The sequence below is a fragment of the Molothrus ater genome, chromosome 18 (assembly GCF_012460135.2).
Source record: "Molothrus ater isolate BHLD 08-10-18 breed brown headed cowbird chromosome 18, BPBGC_Mater_1.1, whole genome shotgun sequence".
Classification (NCBI taxonomy): domain Eukaryota; kingdom Metazoa; phylum Chordata; class Aves; order Passeriformes; family Icteridae; genus Molothrus; species Molothrus ater.
Genome location: NC_050495.2, coordinates 11,541,333 through 11,557,848, shown reverse-complemented (window position 1 = coordinate 11,557,848; position 16,516 = coordinate 11,541,333). Strand labels below are relative to the sequence as shown.

General features: G+C 42.2%; 1 protein-coding gene across 1 annotated transcript in view; it reads right to left on the bottom strand.

The window, feature by feature from the left end:
- Nucleotides 1–8,180: 8,180 nt before the first annotated feature.
- SPECC1L (sperm antigen with calponin homology and coiled-coil domains 1 like) overlaps nucleotides 8,181–16,516 on the bottom strand; it is a 65,125-nt gene continuing 56,789 nt past the window's right edge. The window contains exon 16 of the mRNA XM_036393055.2: nucleotides 8,181–15,248. Within this exon, the coding sequence (XP_036248948.1) occupies nucleotides 15,159–15,248 (90 nt within the window). The 3' untranslated portion in view covers nucleotides 8,181–15,158. The remainder of the gene's footprint in view (nucleotides 15,249–16,516) is intronic.

Sequence of the window (16,516 nt, the reverse complement as noted above, 5' to 3'; positions counted from 1 at the left end):
TTGCCGTGAGGGACCTGCGAGTGACAGCGACGCGCTTTGACCGGACTCGATCTGCATACAATGAAAGGAGGAAAGAAAGGAGAGGAGAGGGAGAAGGGAAGGGAGAAGGAGAGGGGAGAGGGCAGAGGGGAGGAGAGGAGAGGAGGGCTTTCTCACTACATTATTTTAAGCATCTACTTCTTTCCAGGCTGGAAAACGCACCCAGCGAGTGGAAGCTGCAGCTGCAGCACACAGGGCTGGGTGGCCCCGTGCAGCGCTGAGGGGACGCCGGGTCAGGCTGCGCACACGGAGCAGCTTCACTCTCCTCTCTGCCCAGCTGCCACCTCCACCCACGGAAAGGAGCCCCGTGCATTACCACTCGGGCAGTGTTTAGGAGTTCTGTGCAGTGATGCTGACTCTTGGGCAGCAGTTTCACATTCCCAGCGGGCAGGCGGCTGTGGATCCCCCAGCACACTCCACATTTCCTGCCCGCCGTGCCCCTCGGGCCGTGCTTGTCCCCAGCCAGCTCCGCTCCTCCGAAGGACTGGGGCACAGCCATGACTCATCTCGGTGCAATTTTGAAACAGGGGGAGAGAACCTCTCCAGAATTTGATCCCACTGGTCTTTGTGGCCATCTTCTAAGCTTTTTAAGTTCTGTTTTTCAAGTTTACCTCTTAGCAAATAAGTAATCTACGTGTTCCTAGTGGGTGGACATTGCAAATAGGAAAAACCACCAGTGTGACCCCACACTTCCCACCAGCTCCACGGCAGGTTCCAGCCTGTGACAGACTGATCCACCTCAGTGACAGCAGGCCAGGCCCCTCTGTGCAGGGACTGCTTGTGTCATACAGTGAGGTTTTATCCAGGATTCCCACTCCAAAAGCATTCCCACATCACTGACACCCAGCACTGCTCACCCTGCCTTCCCTGGCAGCAGTGATGCTTTACATCTCCTTGGTGTAGGGAAAGAAGGAGCAAAACTGGCATCAGCCCCTCCAGTGCCAACCCCAAAATCTATGAGCATCTCAGCATCAAAAATCCAGCACTGGCAGCAGCAGCCAGCAGCTGAGCTGCCCTCCCCTCCACTCTTACCCCAGTCAGGAAGGCAGGCTGGTTCATGGGCTGGCTCAGCTGGGAACTACAGAGCAGAGTGAGGGCTGCTCCAAACACAATGGGAATCCTCTGGGGAGAAAAAAAAATAGTAATTTTTCCCAGGAAGTTACAGAAAAAGCTGGAGTAATTTACCACACAGTAACATGAAATGATTTTAAGGAACACATACACTGACTAGCCAAGTCAAGAGGAAAAACAAAAGTGGGAGATGAGAAAATTAGGAGCCTCATCAAAACATGCTGCATAGATGATAGATTTAGAAATGCCACCTGCCTACATGATGTTTACCAGAGCTTTTTAAAAAATGCTGACATTAGGAACGGGATACTACTCATGTAAGGGCCTCACATGTGCCCTGTACAAGAGGTGGTATTTTCCCACTCCTAGCTGATATTCCATTAAATTTTATGCTGGGCAATTGCTCTTGAACTAGAGGAGCAAGTCAGAATCAGCTGCCTGCCATGCTCTGCTGCATCTGCTCTGTGTTGCTCCTTTCCAGGGCAGTGTTTGCTGGCTTTGTGTTTGCTGTGTTGCAGAGGTTGCCTCACTCTTTGGCCCAGATCCTCAAAGCCATCCAAATTACTCCCTCCCACTGAAATCAATGAAAGCTGGAAATCAAAATACTTTTATGGAGCAGGGATGCAATTTCTAAATATTATTTTGTTCTTGAATACATTAAACATAGCTGTTGCAGTCAACCCTCTTCACTGAACTGCCAGACTGGTTTATCCCAACATCCCATCCTCAATATATCACCTTACAAGTTTCCCAAGTCACAAATGTTGATCACCATACCTTTGAAGGACCCCAGAAGGGCCCCATACCATTGGGTGTTTCTTTTCCCAGCTGCAACTCTTTGATTTTTTGCAGCTAACCAATTTTAAGAGTATTTGATTTAGACTACATAGATTTTCTTTTAAATCAGCAAGTCATAGAAGATCCAAAACAAATGTCCAAGTACTTTCCCAGGACTGGCTCCCTGACCAGCTCCTAAAGCCTCTTAGGAATGACTTTCCTTCTACAAAAGTGTTCTGATATCAGAAGCACTGGTTCCTTCCCTCACTGGCCATTCCAGTTTGGATGGCACATCAGATCCTCATTGTCACCTATTGATTTTATCTGTGCAGCTGGGAACTCTGCAGTGATCCAAGATGTTAAAATCAGTATTAACACCTCCCAGAGCAACGAGGCCAGACCCTCTATGGCTTCTGCATGCTCATTTCTCACTTCTGCACAAGTAACTGTGTTTATAATGAGCAGCTGCTGTTTTATGTCCTATTCAGCAGTTGGATAGGATAACTTCCATTATTATAATAAGATCTGAATAGATCTGTTACCTTTCTTTTGAAGTAAAAAATGAATTGGTTTTCTAGTTGTTCTATGCCATTGTTCCTGTCAAGTATCAACCATAATTCTTGTGCATATTCCATGTGCACTGTCCTTACCTCTGGGTAATTCTACTTATGCCCTCTCTTACCACTGGCCAATGACAGTAAACTGACAGTAAGGAGTACAAACAGCTTTTTTATCTTTTCTTTGTTTTTATAAAAAATGCAGGGGTGGCAGCATGACAGAGTGCAGCTTCCCTTGGTCACTGTGGAGAATAAACCAGCATTACTGTGAGTGCTGTGCCCAGGCACAGTTTGAGAAGGGGTGACATGAAGAGACAGACTGAACCCTCCTGGAAACAAAACAGCTTCTAGCAGCCCCACAGCCATGGGGGGGCTGCCACACGTTCAGAGCCAGCTCTGGGCTGAAAGGAGTGCAGGACTGCAAGGACAGGAATTAAATTTTCTGATTCTCCCATGTGCAGCCAAGATAGGCTCTGTCATTCCTGGAAAGCAGAGATCAGTGATATCCTGTTCACTGGCTCACTGAACACGCCAAACTCCTGAGCTCTGGGCAGCTGAAAAGTGCTGATAAGAATATTTGCACCCCTCAGATTTAGCAACTCAGCTCAAGCAGGAAAATCTAGAAACCTGTGTAGAACAGCCCTTGAAATGCTCACTCCAAAAAGGTGAGAGCAAAGTAAATAAAACTCTCATGGCCTATTGAGAAACTCACCCTTTTCTGTGCTGGGACTGCCCGAGTGACACCTTGGGCACATCAGGGATCCCCTGGAACACAAAACAGACTCACAACCAAACACAGCCTGCCACCCTGGGAGGCAGAAAATGGTACCCAGGTACCGAGGCTTCCATGTGGAGGACTGAAAATGATCAGTTCGCCTAGGACAGAATCTGGAAGAATTAATCTTATTTCAAACAGTAAAAATATTTCTGTCTTTACAAAAATATCAATGATTTATCAATTTTGAGGCTCTTCTCTGTCATGAAATTTTTCTTTCTAACCAGACTGAATTATTTAATATGTGCAAAATTACATTTAAAGGATGTCTCTTTTGCCAAGAACATCAAACTGAGTGTTGCATTAGCACACGTGTTCAATGGTGTTAAACAGGACATTTAAAATGGTGTGTTCTGACTTGTACATATCCCACTTCTACAAATACTGCCTGGATCTCCTCAAAAGCAGTGAGAGACACCAGTGTTAGTCTAAAAGAAGGGATGAGGGCACAATTACTTGAGGTCCTTTGGATACACCAGCAAATCCTTCAACATTAAAGACATATATATATATATATATATATATAAAATACAAATCTGTATGTGTGTTTGTATATATGTGATTATTTCACACACATTGTTCAACATTAAATATTTGATAGCATTTTTAAAATCAACATTGGGAAAAGTTCAATTTTCTGAAGAGTGCCCCCTTTAACAAAGTTACACATGCAGAGTTGTGCTGGCAATGCCCATGGCTAAAATCATAATGCACTTGCACCAACTGTTTCACTCCAGCACTGGAGGAGTTCAGCTTTTCCCAAAGGCTGAAGGAAAAGAAGCTGAAGTCAAGGTAAGATTTGCTCTCACAGGGAAATGCAGACCATGTCCCCAGCACAGTCTGAGTCAGGAACAAAGGAAGGATTTTCAGTAATTTCATGTCAGGAGTTGACCACTCTCCATAAAAGACACTGCCCAAACAGACTGTGGCTTTATTCCTCTCAATGCTATCCAGCATGACAGACTATGAGATGGAATTCAATCTAAATTTAAGCACTCTCTGTAAACTATTAATAGAAGAAAAACTGGTAGCATGAATCATCATGTGGGAGCTGGAGAGCAACAGCTAAAATATAACTTACCTTTACACAATAAATGAACTGTTGAATTGAAAGGCCCAGCAGAAGTCACTTGATTCTTCTTCACTTGAACTATTCTCATTTTGTTCTGAGGAGCAGTGAAAGGGCAACCCTTACTCAACTCTACCAAACACACATTGTGTACAACCCCATTTTTTGTCACAACACAAATTGAAGACAAAAAGTGGCTGCTGACCCTGCTCCCCACCACTCCCTGGTAGGGAAGAGCGTGTGCTGCAAATGTTGGTGCAAAATGACACAACTTCAGAGGTTTATAGAGCTGGGCTGATGTCTGAGCTCCCATTTCAATGCCAGCTGTAGCTCTGGCCAAAAGCAGAAGGGCACCAAACCCTCCTTTGACGTTTTGTCTCTGCCCAGACCAAAGTCCAGCTGCATTAATTTCTCAGAGCAGCCGTTTTTGGGGGGGATTTTTTGCAGCTCCTGAACTGCAAAGCTGACAATGCAAAGCTGTGATTTTGCAGAGCCAGCCCTGGCTATGCCCAGTGCAGGCTGGGCCCTGGTGCAGCCCATGGACTCTGAGTGTGGCCCCATGGAGACACAGCCTTAACTCAACACAGTGGCATTTTGGTGCTCTGTGGGATATTTATTTTTGAAAAATATGATATTGTCAACAGCTCAGTGAAGTTGTCTCCAGACTGTTATGTCTCCTTCTCAAGTTTCTTTCATTTTTAAGAGCTTAACTTTTAGGCTTCTGGCGTGAGGAAAGAGCCTAAAATGGTTTAAGAAAAGGACATAAACAAGGGAGTGAACTATGCACAGCACTGGAGAGAAGCACAAATAGTGCCCCACACTATAGAATCCATGCAGATGGCTAAGAGCAAAAATACTGTGGTGAGACACCACTGTGCTCAACACCATTTTCACAATGAGATTAAGAAGGTTCCAAAGAACTGAAAATCCTGAAGGACAAAGACCATTTAAGGAAAATCGACATCATATTTTCCAAATAGGGCATTAAACATAGAGAAATTCAGTCCTACAAAAAGGACTAAACAATGGTGACACAGAGGAAATAAGAGACAAAGGCTAATAAAAGCCTTAACCTGGATTAGAATTGGTGGCACCACTCCCTCATCTGCTTCTTTAAAAATTCACAGACAACGCTTTTTTCTGAACAAAGACTTGCATGGGAGAAGTTTCAACTCAACTCTTCTAATAGAAATGAAACTAATAAAAATATTTAATTAGACATAAATGCTGTTCTAATCTTGAGCTGCCAGGACCAGAGACACTAATTAGCCAACCTGCCCATTCAAGGTGCTGGGCTGCAGCACCAAGCAGGAATTGCCAGAGAAGGCACTGGGGCTTCCTCAATGCCAACATGTCGGGTTCGGCTGTCTGTCTCTGCCCCGACACGGGTAGTGTGGTTCTTGGGTGGCACGCGTTTTAAAGGATGAGTCTGGACTCTTCAGCTTTTCGGTCTTCAGGTTGTTTATTATTTCTTATCTACAAAATTTTCTGTCTGCTCAACAGAGGTCTGATCTGCAAGCAGTCACAGGCACTCTCTGACCACCCACGGGGCGGTCATGTCTTTTTATACTAAAATCTATGTACATGATATTTACCTTTATTTCCCAATGCTTTTCACCCATGTTGGCAAGTGCACCTTCACCATAAACCAATCCCCAAATGCCAACATCACCACAGGAGATGGAGGACAAGAAGAAGGAAGAAGAAGGACAAGACACGCCCTGATCCCTCCATCTTGTCTCCATAACCCCCCTGTACCTAAAAACCTTAAAATCTATATTTCACTTTCTAAATGTGTCTATTTTACACCTTTTACTCTAAAGTGATTCTCTTGTCCTCAAACTCTTGTTATTTCTGTGGATGGATCAAAATCAAGCCACCAGACACTCTTGGCAACATTCCAGGATTTTCGAGACCTCCAAGGGTTCTCCTGGCATCTCTGAACATCAGGAATGATGTGCCGAGATCCCACACCAACAAAACTTCCCAAGCAAATCCAAGGAGAATTCACTCAACCTTTAGTAGTGAGGATGAAAAAGAAAACCAGTTTGAGGTATGAGAACATCTCAACACGAAATGTGAAATGCTGGGCTCAAGGAAAGACAGTGCTGAAAAACCACCACAGACAAAGCACTGAGGGAGGGAGTTGAGAGGGGCACAGAATCCAGCTCCCTTTTTGCTGGGTTTTAAGTTCTTCCAGTTGCTACTGGCTGTAAATAGCTTCCTAAAAGTTTAGAAAGGAGTTAACTTTCAATGATAAGGGTCTCCCCTAAAATAATTCTGTGTGGTAATAATGCACATCTTGTGAGCTCCTCTGATCTCTGCCCTTTGTAGAATTCTGCAGCAGACATGATTTAATCCAAGTCTCCTCTATCAAAGCAATTGTGAAACCCTTTAGCACAATTTAGGCAGAAGATCTGTATTGTTATCCACAGAATTTAACAATTTCAGCAGGTCTCTATTGCTGGCCTAGTTCCTCCACAGAATTTAACTGCAGAAATACCATGACTCCAATATCAGATTCTGTGATTTAACACAATGGAATATTATATTACTGTTGCTTCTGAGGTATTTATTTCACTATTCCATATAGTTGCAGCTTTCATTACAGTTAAGATCTTAAAAAATAATGAACCAATTTCATTATATTCAACTTAGACGCTGGTTTCACATTTTTAAAAAAATTTTTTAGTGACAGCTTGGAAGGCAATCCATGAAAATACTCTGGTGAGGGAATATTATTTCAGTGGATATTGGATAGAAGAGTTGCAGCCCTCCAGACTGTGCAGACCCTGCAGTTTTAGCATCCCTCAGGCCTGGCCCAGTCCTGCCCTCCAGGTGCCCACTGCACGTGGACCAGTCCCTCCCATGGAGCTGCCATGTGCTTCTTATAGGAAAGAACATCTATTTTCTGACATTGTACTGCAATATGCTTCTGAAACATTTATTTGCAAGAGAAGTATTAAAAACCAGGATATAAATCCATTTTAAGAACTAAAATGTTTTCTTAAATCAGGCATGTTGTTAAACCGCACCCCTCCAGCAGCTGCAGACACTGCAGGCAGGACTGCAAGGAGTTCTCAGGGAGAAAATTTCACCTCAAGAAAGGAGAAACAAGACACTTTCTGGCAGAATAACATCACTGAGACAAAGACTTTTCTGGATTGCTGAACGGTCAGAAAACAACACACAAAGTCTCAAAAAAAAATTAAAATTAAAATACCTACACTAGCCAGTGCCTTTCAGAACAATATTTACTACAATTAGGAGCTCAATCCAAACTTCTGGATCCAATTTGTTCCAGAACACTTGAAATTAAACCAGCATTTGAAAACAGTTACCATCCAGGACAATTTGAGACCACAAGAGGTTTAAGGTGTTCTAAGCTTTATTTCACCTGGAAAAAATTGTGTTTAGGCTTCTGCTTTAAATAGTCTGAACTGTTCTAGAGATTATGCCCCCAACTTCTCCCCAGCCCAGCTCCTTTAGACACAGAGAGGGGGTGAGCACACAATTGCCTTACTTGGGTTGGGCTAAGTAACATTTCAGTAATTCTAATCCTGCAATGTATTACAGAAGTTGCCTAAAGTGAACATATTCTCTGCAATTTCCTTCTCTAGAACAATACAGGCTAAGCAGATGCCTTAAATATGTCCCTCTTATCTGGGGTATTCACTGTCTTATCACCTAAAACCCTCTGGGGGTAGAGGCTGCTGGTATCCCAAGAGAGATATGATTTCCAAAAAAATCCTGAGGTTGTGTGCACACAAGGCCTTGGTACACACTCCTCACCTCCAGCACTGCTTCCTGCAACACTCCTGAACAAACAGTGCCAGAGGCAGCCTGAGAACAGCCCCCTGGGCAGCCCTTCACCCAAGAAAACAAACACACATTCTCCTATTTGCAACCTTTATTTCATGAATAATTAAGAAGAAAACATGGCAACATTGGCAAATTGAAGGCATACACACTAAATACTCATACAGAATACATCATGGAGAAAGTAAATGCCCAGGTCTCTAGTGGTCCTTGCAAACTGAAAGCATATTGGGTACTCCAAAAGGTTTAGCTTAACACAGGCTTGCTGACTTCTCATGTTCCAATCACGACCAACTTGTGTCTTTCAAACCACAAACAGGGTGAAATACAATTGGAACACTCATTCAAATTTTCCTCAGAGCTGCATTTCTCAGCTCTAACCAGAAGCAAACAACATGTTTTTTCCTCCTTGCCATTTAAATATCTACACTAATACACCAGCCTAAGTATTCAAGACATAAGCACTTGTTGAAACACGTTCCATGTTATCAGAACCTGCAGGAGCACATATCTGCACACACATTTACACATGTGGGTACATCTGTACATTTATGCAAAGCCTCTCTCTATGTAAGATATGTGTAAACTATTCAAAAGGGTTCTGGAAAAAAAGCAAAGTACTTGCACTTGTCTGGAGGAATTTCTAAACCCATACACAGACTGACACACAGCAGCTGTGTTCCAGGGAAGAGTAAAACCAATGCAAATCAGAAAAGCTGGAAGGATGAGAAGAGCTTTTAGAATCACTGGGGTTTAGATCATCTTTAAAGGCCATGGAAAGTGAGCTTTAAATTAGCTATTTAGGAGATATCATTACTGGCTGCAGTGTCATCTCAAACTAGGTTAGTCCTCATCCAGTATAGTGCTGTGAAGTCAGACTGAGGCATCAATAAAATTCTGGTTTTCCACCAAGTCCAAAATTCCTCACCCTTCTGTCAGTCCTGCCTCACACCTGAACTGGAAGCACCCTCCAAGAGGAGGAGGGTACCAATTAATGCCCTTCTGGGTTTGATCAGGAGAGTTGTCCAGTAGGAAATGGGATCACTGATTTATTTCAGATACTCTGAACAACTCCTGATCATTACTGACCTAAAGTGAACTTACAGTCTGGAGGCAAACTACTCTATGCCTTGTTTAGCAGTGTTATACTTTCTTCCCATTAGATAATATACAGAAAAAACACATTTCTGTTCAAAAAAAAACCCTTCAGATACATATAAAAGTGCTACTTATAGACAGAAAAATTAACCTTACAATACACATAAAACCAAAAGTTTCTATCAAACTGAAATGTTGTAAGTTACAAGGATTAATTACTTGAGAATGTTACATGTATTTGTGCCCTCCTAGATGAACTGATTTCCAAGTAACCATCCTAAAATGAACATATGCAATAATTGGAAACCATTAAAAGCCTCCAGAGAAATTTCAACAATGGGAAAAAAAAAAAAAAAGAAAAAAAAAAGGAGCCCCCTTTTCCTCATTTGTTGAAAGAGCTCAGAATCAAAAATGGACTATTCCATTATTGCAAGTGCAGCCACAGTCAGAACAGGTCAGCTGATGAACTGTGGAACTGGGACTGCCAATGGCTCCTGGGCAGGAGGAAATGTCTGCTGGGCTCCCTCACTGCATATAAATACACCAGTTACATGCAATTAAAATCATACATGGATCACTAGGTGAAAATGCACATCACACATTCCTGTGCTGGGGCAGAGCAGGTTCCAAGCCTTGACTTCCCCACGCAACTTCCTCATATTCTAGAACTATGCAAAATACAAAAGCCTTAGAAAAGTGCAACAAAACTAGCTTTATGACATTTTTCTTTCCATTTCCATAAATACAATCTCATAAAAATATTATTAAACAGAAGCATACTTCCCAGTGGAGAACTAACAGGCCACATTTCAGCTTTCAGTAAATGATTTTGCCTAAACTGAAAACCCCTGAAAATAGGGGATTAAAATGAAACCAGCTTAATTGCATCAGGCTGCTGTAATATTCTGCCAAAGTTTACCCTGCTGCTCTGCATCCCCAGGTCCTGCTGGGACTGATGGGAAGCTTGCATGCAGCTCTGAGGCAGCAGTGGCCTTTGGGTAAGGAATATTCCAAGCAAAAGCTAATGTCACTTGGAAGGAACTCATCTGGTATCCATAGGTTTTACTAAAGCTTCATTGGGAGGAAATAATTCTAATATCCCAGAATGAATTAGCTCCAAGAGATCAGGACAGTGGCTTTGTCAAACCAAGCTCAAGGGTGTTGCATCCAAACAACTTTAGGCAAGTGTAGCAAAAACACAAAGAAAAAAAGACTTGTATCAATTAACAGAAATCAGAACTGTACAAACCTCGACCTTTTAAGTTATTTAGCATTAATTACCCACAGCATACTTGCTACATATTCCAGATGCTGAACATCTTGGGTTAGATAATTATAGAGTGTACTACAAGGCTGATTGTGAAATCAGGGAACACAACAGAAGAACCTCAGATGAAGGAGGGACACAGCAAGCCACGCAGTAATTTAAAACCCATCCAGCCACTCTCCTGTGAAAGCAGGAACACTATTAAAAATACCTTTCTAAATAGGGACAATTGAATGTATTAAGAGCTGTCTGTGTTTTGCCGGTCAACACACACTAACTTGGGAAAGCACAGTGCCATGTCCAGCACTCCTGGCTGACAAAGACACTTTTATAGCCCTTCTCACCAAATAATGCCCCCAGCTGGTTAATATCAGCCTAAAGAAAGGGATACACTAATGGCAGCTTAAAGGAAGGAGTTGCAGAAATAGAGCTCACAGAACATTAAAACCAAACAGAAATAAATATTTACCAAGTCTAGGGAAGCTCCACAAACAAACCATACAGTTAACTCAGTCCATCCATGGACATGACTATTTTAAGGTTCTCTTTCTACACCACCTCAGCATAACTCACAGTAGTTATGTGAAAGCAGCATGAAGATGCACAGCTGGATTCCTTCCCAGAAGAATTTTGCCCCTTAGGAACTCCTTCTTGGGGCTGTGTTAGTTGCAAGAGGCAAACAAGAAGTGAAGTCCCCACAGGAGTCACAGGAACACAGTTTAAAGGTGTAACTTTCACTTCAGCCTTTGGAAGGAACTGTCACCACCTGAACACCAGGCAGTGTCCCCAGAGCAGGCACAGGCAGGAAGACGAACACCCACAAGTTCTCCAAATCTCCAGTTTCCCAAATAATCTGGGTTAAAACTAGGCTGGAATAAAAACTGTGCCCCGGGCCAAATCTGTACAGAAACAGAACTGAGTGAAAATAATCTCCTGGTGATGCAAAAGAACCCAAAATGTCTGGAGTGCTGAGACTGAAAAAAGAGCTAAAACTTAGCAGTGAGATCAGGAAGAGAAATGAGACCCCAGTGTCACAGCTACAGCACTCCCAGGGCAGAGCCTCAGCAGCTCACACCACTGCACCATCACAGGAGGGCTCCAGCTCATTTCTCCTCATGCACCTAAAACCAGAGCATCCCCTCCGCCAGGACATGAACAGGAGTCTACACCAATAAATTAAAGCAGAGTTCATTTAGCTCTGGCAAATTAAGGGCCTTCTAAGACATGAAAATGGACATTACAGAAAAACACAAACAGTGGAAATATTTCATAAAATTGGAGACGAAAAATTATCAGAAACACTACACGTAACTCGAAGATTATATTTTATGCAAAAGAGATAAAAATCTACCTTTAAATTGGAATATGCCACAATCATATACTATATTCTGGATAAACTATCCACAAATTTAAAAGGGAAAATTTCACTCAGTTTTTCAGAGGCATGGGAAAAGACATTTTTGTGAGGGCCAGAGATTCACACTGGAGATACTAAATTAGTGTTTCTATTGAAACCAGCAGCCAAATCAAACTGGGTTAAACAAAACCAACTGAACCCAAACCTAGTGTAACACACCTATGGAAGTGTTTCCATCCCCAGGATCCAGAGGATGACACAGCTGTACCTGCACCAGGGTGTCCCACAGCTCCATCCTGCTGCCCACCCTGGCCATGAGTTACCCTGATGTTCCACAGCACAGGCTTTTGCAAGGCACATAGAAAACACAAATGGATGACAACATATTTTCAGTACATTCAGAAATACCTTCTGGATTAAAAGGGAAATAAATCAGCATAAACTTGCACTTGACATGAACAAAAAAACCAAAGCTTTTTGAGGATTAACTATGAACAGAAACAAAACACAACAGTGTATTTATTCCACATCCAGAAGGGCTACTGCTATTTTTCCTCTTGAGCAACTGAATGTGGTTTGAACCTTCAGAAAAAGCCACACTGTGGAGTGCAGCAGGGCATTGTGTTTGCTTTGCTCTTCCATTGCTTCATTCCTTCCATGGGCAGCACCTGACACATAAAGGCTCAGATACATCAGGACACAGAAACCTCTTCCTGAAGCCCAGGCCTCCTGGGCTGGATTCACAGAGCTTTATCAGATCACACCAAGAAGAAGTTCACAGAGCTCTGAAGTTCATAACAAGATCCCTGTTACAATTACTGCTAGCTTTTCTCTCTCTTCCTTTCTGAAGACCAGCAGTTCATCTTTCAACAGAAGGGATCTGGCAAACATGATTTCTCCTTTGACACTCTCAGGGTTATTGCAGTTAAGGACTCTGACAACATTCCAGGTAAATGAAGGTGACCATCGGACAGAAAAAAAGTCAGCTCAAAGCTCAAATTACCTCACCAAAACAGGTGATGAGTGAATTTAGATCAAGAAATGCTATCCTTTTCATTAGAAAAATATTATTTTTTAACTCTAAGGCAATCAATAAGACAATCATAGATAAGGATATCAGTTCAGAGGATTAACAGAAGGGTTTTTAAACACTGATTGGCAAAATCTGGAATTTAATAATAGGAGATAGAAAGCAAGACAGCACTAATGTGTGTTTCCACTAAGACTATTCTTATTGAAACTAATGAAGTAAAAAAAAATTTGAAGAAATATAGAGGAGAGGAAAATGCATTTCAGACTTTTATTAAAATCTATTAATGAAGATCTTTCACTTGAAACCTCGCTTGCAACAATTGCCTTTAGATTATGCTGGCTCTTCAAATGCACCAACCAATCAATAATCTGAGGGTCTCTACTTCTAGTTCTAAAGAGCTGCAAGAATGTTTGAGACACCACTGCTCTGAAAACTTCTCCAAAGGCCCTCAGCACAGGTTAAATAGTTATTTTGCAAAGTTCCATAATTCTCACAGGCACATATCAGTGTAAATGTGTATTCTTATACAATGCTAGAGATATGCTGAATTATTACTCTTCACGTGGGCTATGTTCTTCAGATGATGGGGTTTTGGATTTGGCAATAGTTTTGAGTTAAATCTGTGCTTTTTTACCATGAAGAAGTTTCACAGATGCCAAGCACAGTTGCATTCACTGGGTTAACATCTATGACATTCAAACTGTCCTTAACAGTCGTAAGAGCACCATAGAACAGATTTATTTTCTTTACAATGGGGTTACTGCTGAAAGAGCCTGTGCTTATAAATAGCAGCTGTTACAGAACTCACTGCTCAAGTTGGCTTCTGCTTAATATTAATGAGATGTTCCATGGCTGAACTGCTGGTAAGTGCTCAGAAAAGCAAGAGGCAGAAGCAATGACAGAGTGAAGTCTCCCCTGGATTTGCCAAACAAGATTACAACAAACAGCTCGTGACAAAGGGAGCCACAAACCATTGGGAGCCATTAACATTCCACAGCAGGCCCTGAAGTGCCAGCACCTATCAACTCAATGATAGCTAAGGCACTTAAACTCTTTTGCCCAAGAGCTGCTAAATGAATTCAGGTACATTTTCAGAAAGAAAAAGAAGTTGAGCAGACTAAAGTTTCTCAATTCCTTCCTTGTGACAGTGAGTCATTTCCACGCAGTATTTGAGACGGCTGGGTGGACACACATTACATCAGTTCCTCCACAGTCCTTCCCAGAGAACATCTCACCTCCTGTCACTCAGATGAGGATGTGCAAGACCAAGGAAAAACACACAGAAAACATGGCAAAGCTGGATTTTGAGACAAACTACTTCATTATTACATCTTATGGAGAATATCTTCTCTGCAGAGGAAATGCTGTCCCAGTTGCACAGTTCCAGCACAGCCATCCACCACGTGTGCTCATATTGCTGCAGGGGAAAGCAGCACAGGCAGAGCAGGGAGAGAGCAAAGAACAAGCCAGACAAGGGGTGATCATTGATTCATTGCTGTTATAGTGGAAGCACAGGGACTTTGCACAGATTCCTTGAAGTGTAGTGTACCCTGAAAGGCAGGAGCTGCATGTGCTAGTCTTTACAATCCATTAGATAAAGATGAAAGCCACATCAACTGTGACAGAGGTAGGCTTATAATGAAGCTTTAGGATGAAGACTTCTTCTGTGCCAGATTTTTCGAGGTATCAAGAGCACTTTTCCCCTCAATTTGTCATTATGGAATCAAAGCTTGTTTTCCTAGAATATTGTGCACATTTTAAAGGATGGAAAATAGCTGTATAGGCAGTAACTAAGTTACCATTAAGGACTCTACTGTATGGGGCTGCCATATGCTGTGGGTAGAATATTTAGAGTCTGTGAAATCAGGATGCTACAGAAAGTTCAGTGATATGATGCCATGTTATCCTTTTCCTTCTCAAAGCTTTATCTGTACATTCAGTCTCCTATATGCCAGAGGAAGCATTCATCTCACTCTCCCAGCAAAGAAAGTTTCAGGAAGTCTGACTGGAAAGGCAGCACAGAAGTAGTTCAGGCTCTTTAGGCTACATAATTAATCTGAATAGCTTAATAACTTGGGTTATTCCAAGCACTGTGGCAACAAGTTCTTACTTTTAAACAGTTGTTCCCATGCTTAGTAGCTGAAGCAATCTGAGGCAATCCATGATAGTGTCACTGAAGTTGGAGGGGACTCAAATGTTGCCAGTTTTGAGTGGAATGGGGATTAGCATTTCAGTAAGATTTCCATCTGGTAGCTCACATTGGTTGCATCCCATGGATCTGCTGAATGACTGGGGTTCAGGTTTCAAAGTATTTGTAAATTGCTGTAACATACAGCATGACATTCTGCCAGTCTGGACGCTCGGTTCGCACCATTTCATTGATGTCCTGTCACAGAAAACACATTGGTCAAAAGCAGGAATGAAAACCCTGAGAGCAATGTGGCAGTGTTTTCACACATTCCTGGGAATGGTAAATCTGTCAAGGTTCCACAATTTAAAGCACTGATGAAGAAAGCTCTGTTTTTTTCCATATATCTTGGTATTGCTTACAAAATGTAATGAATAGCAGATCTGTAGATAGTTCTTTTGTTGACTTAAGACTGAAATGCCTGATGCTGTGCATGCTCAAGCTGTGCCCCACTGAGCACAGCTGGTACAACAGTCAGACTTTAATGTTCACAGAACCCTGCACCAGCCTTGCAAATCAACACAACCTACCCAGGAACTGCGAGCCACAGAATCAAGGCCCAGATATTAATTAAAGTTCAAAATTCCCATCAGGTTAAGCACCAATAAATAACTGATTCCCATCTACCCTCTTCAGCACATGTACAAAGCAAAGCAGAGTGATGCAGTTCCTAGCAATTTCTGTTCACTGTAAGGCTCTGTTTGAAAGCCTTGGATGCAGGAATCTCCAGAACTCAAAGAAGAAGTTGTGAGTTCTTTAGCTGAACACCTTCTTCAGAGGGTAACTTCTACTTGCATTCCACTCCTGTTTACGTACAGCAGGTTTCAGACCCTTCTTAGCCCCTCACTCATGTAACATGGATGAGAAAAAATCCACAAACCTCCACAGCACACACAGTGTGCATGCAGGTATGCAAATAGCTACTAACTTCTTCAGATGGATGCAATTTGCACTTAGACTGAATTCCATTCAATCTGCCTGTTTGGGGTGTCTCTAATGAAGTACATCACAAAAGGGAAGGGCAGACAGCAACCATTTGGACTAAGGCTGAGTTATGCAAGAATTTCTGTAGTTATTTTCCACTATCTCATTCTTACATCAGCACTTGGTAAAAAACTTCCACATCTCAAATCAGAGCCAAAGTCAAAGTAGGAAAGCCCAGGAGTTGCACTGCCATTGTCAGCAAACACAATGCTGGGGGGTAAAAGCACTGATAAGGATCAAGGAAAGTGTTATTTTTAAAAACTCTGTTGTACTGTTAGTCACTAACTATGGCAGCTTTGTTAGAACTTAGGTTGCAAAAGTGTCACTTAAGTCTCATTTCTGATAGTGGCCATTTCAGCTGAGTTTTTGTGATCACTCACAAGGGTTTGGGATACTCCAAACTCCACACCTTCAGAAATACTCCTGTTCTAGTAAACACTCTACTGCTGAAAACTAATTCTTTTATTGTGAAATTTGTGTAA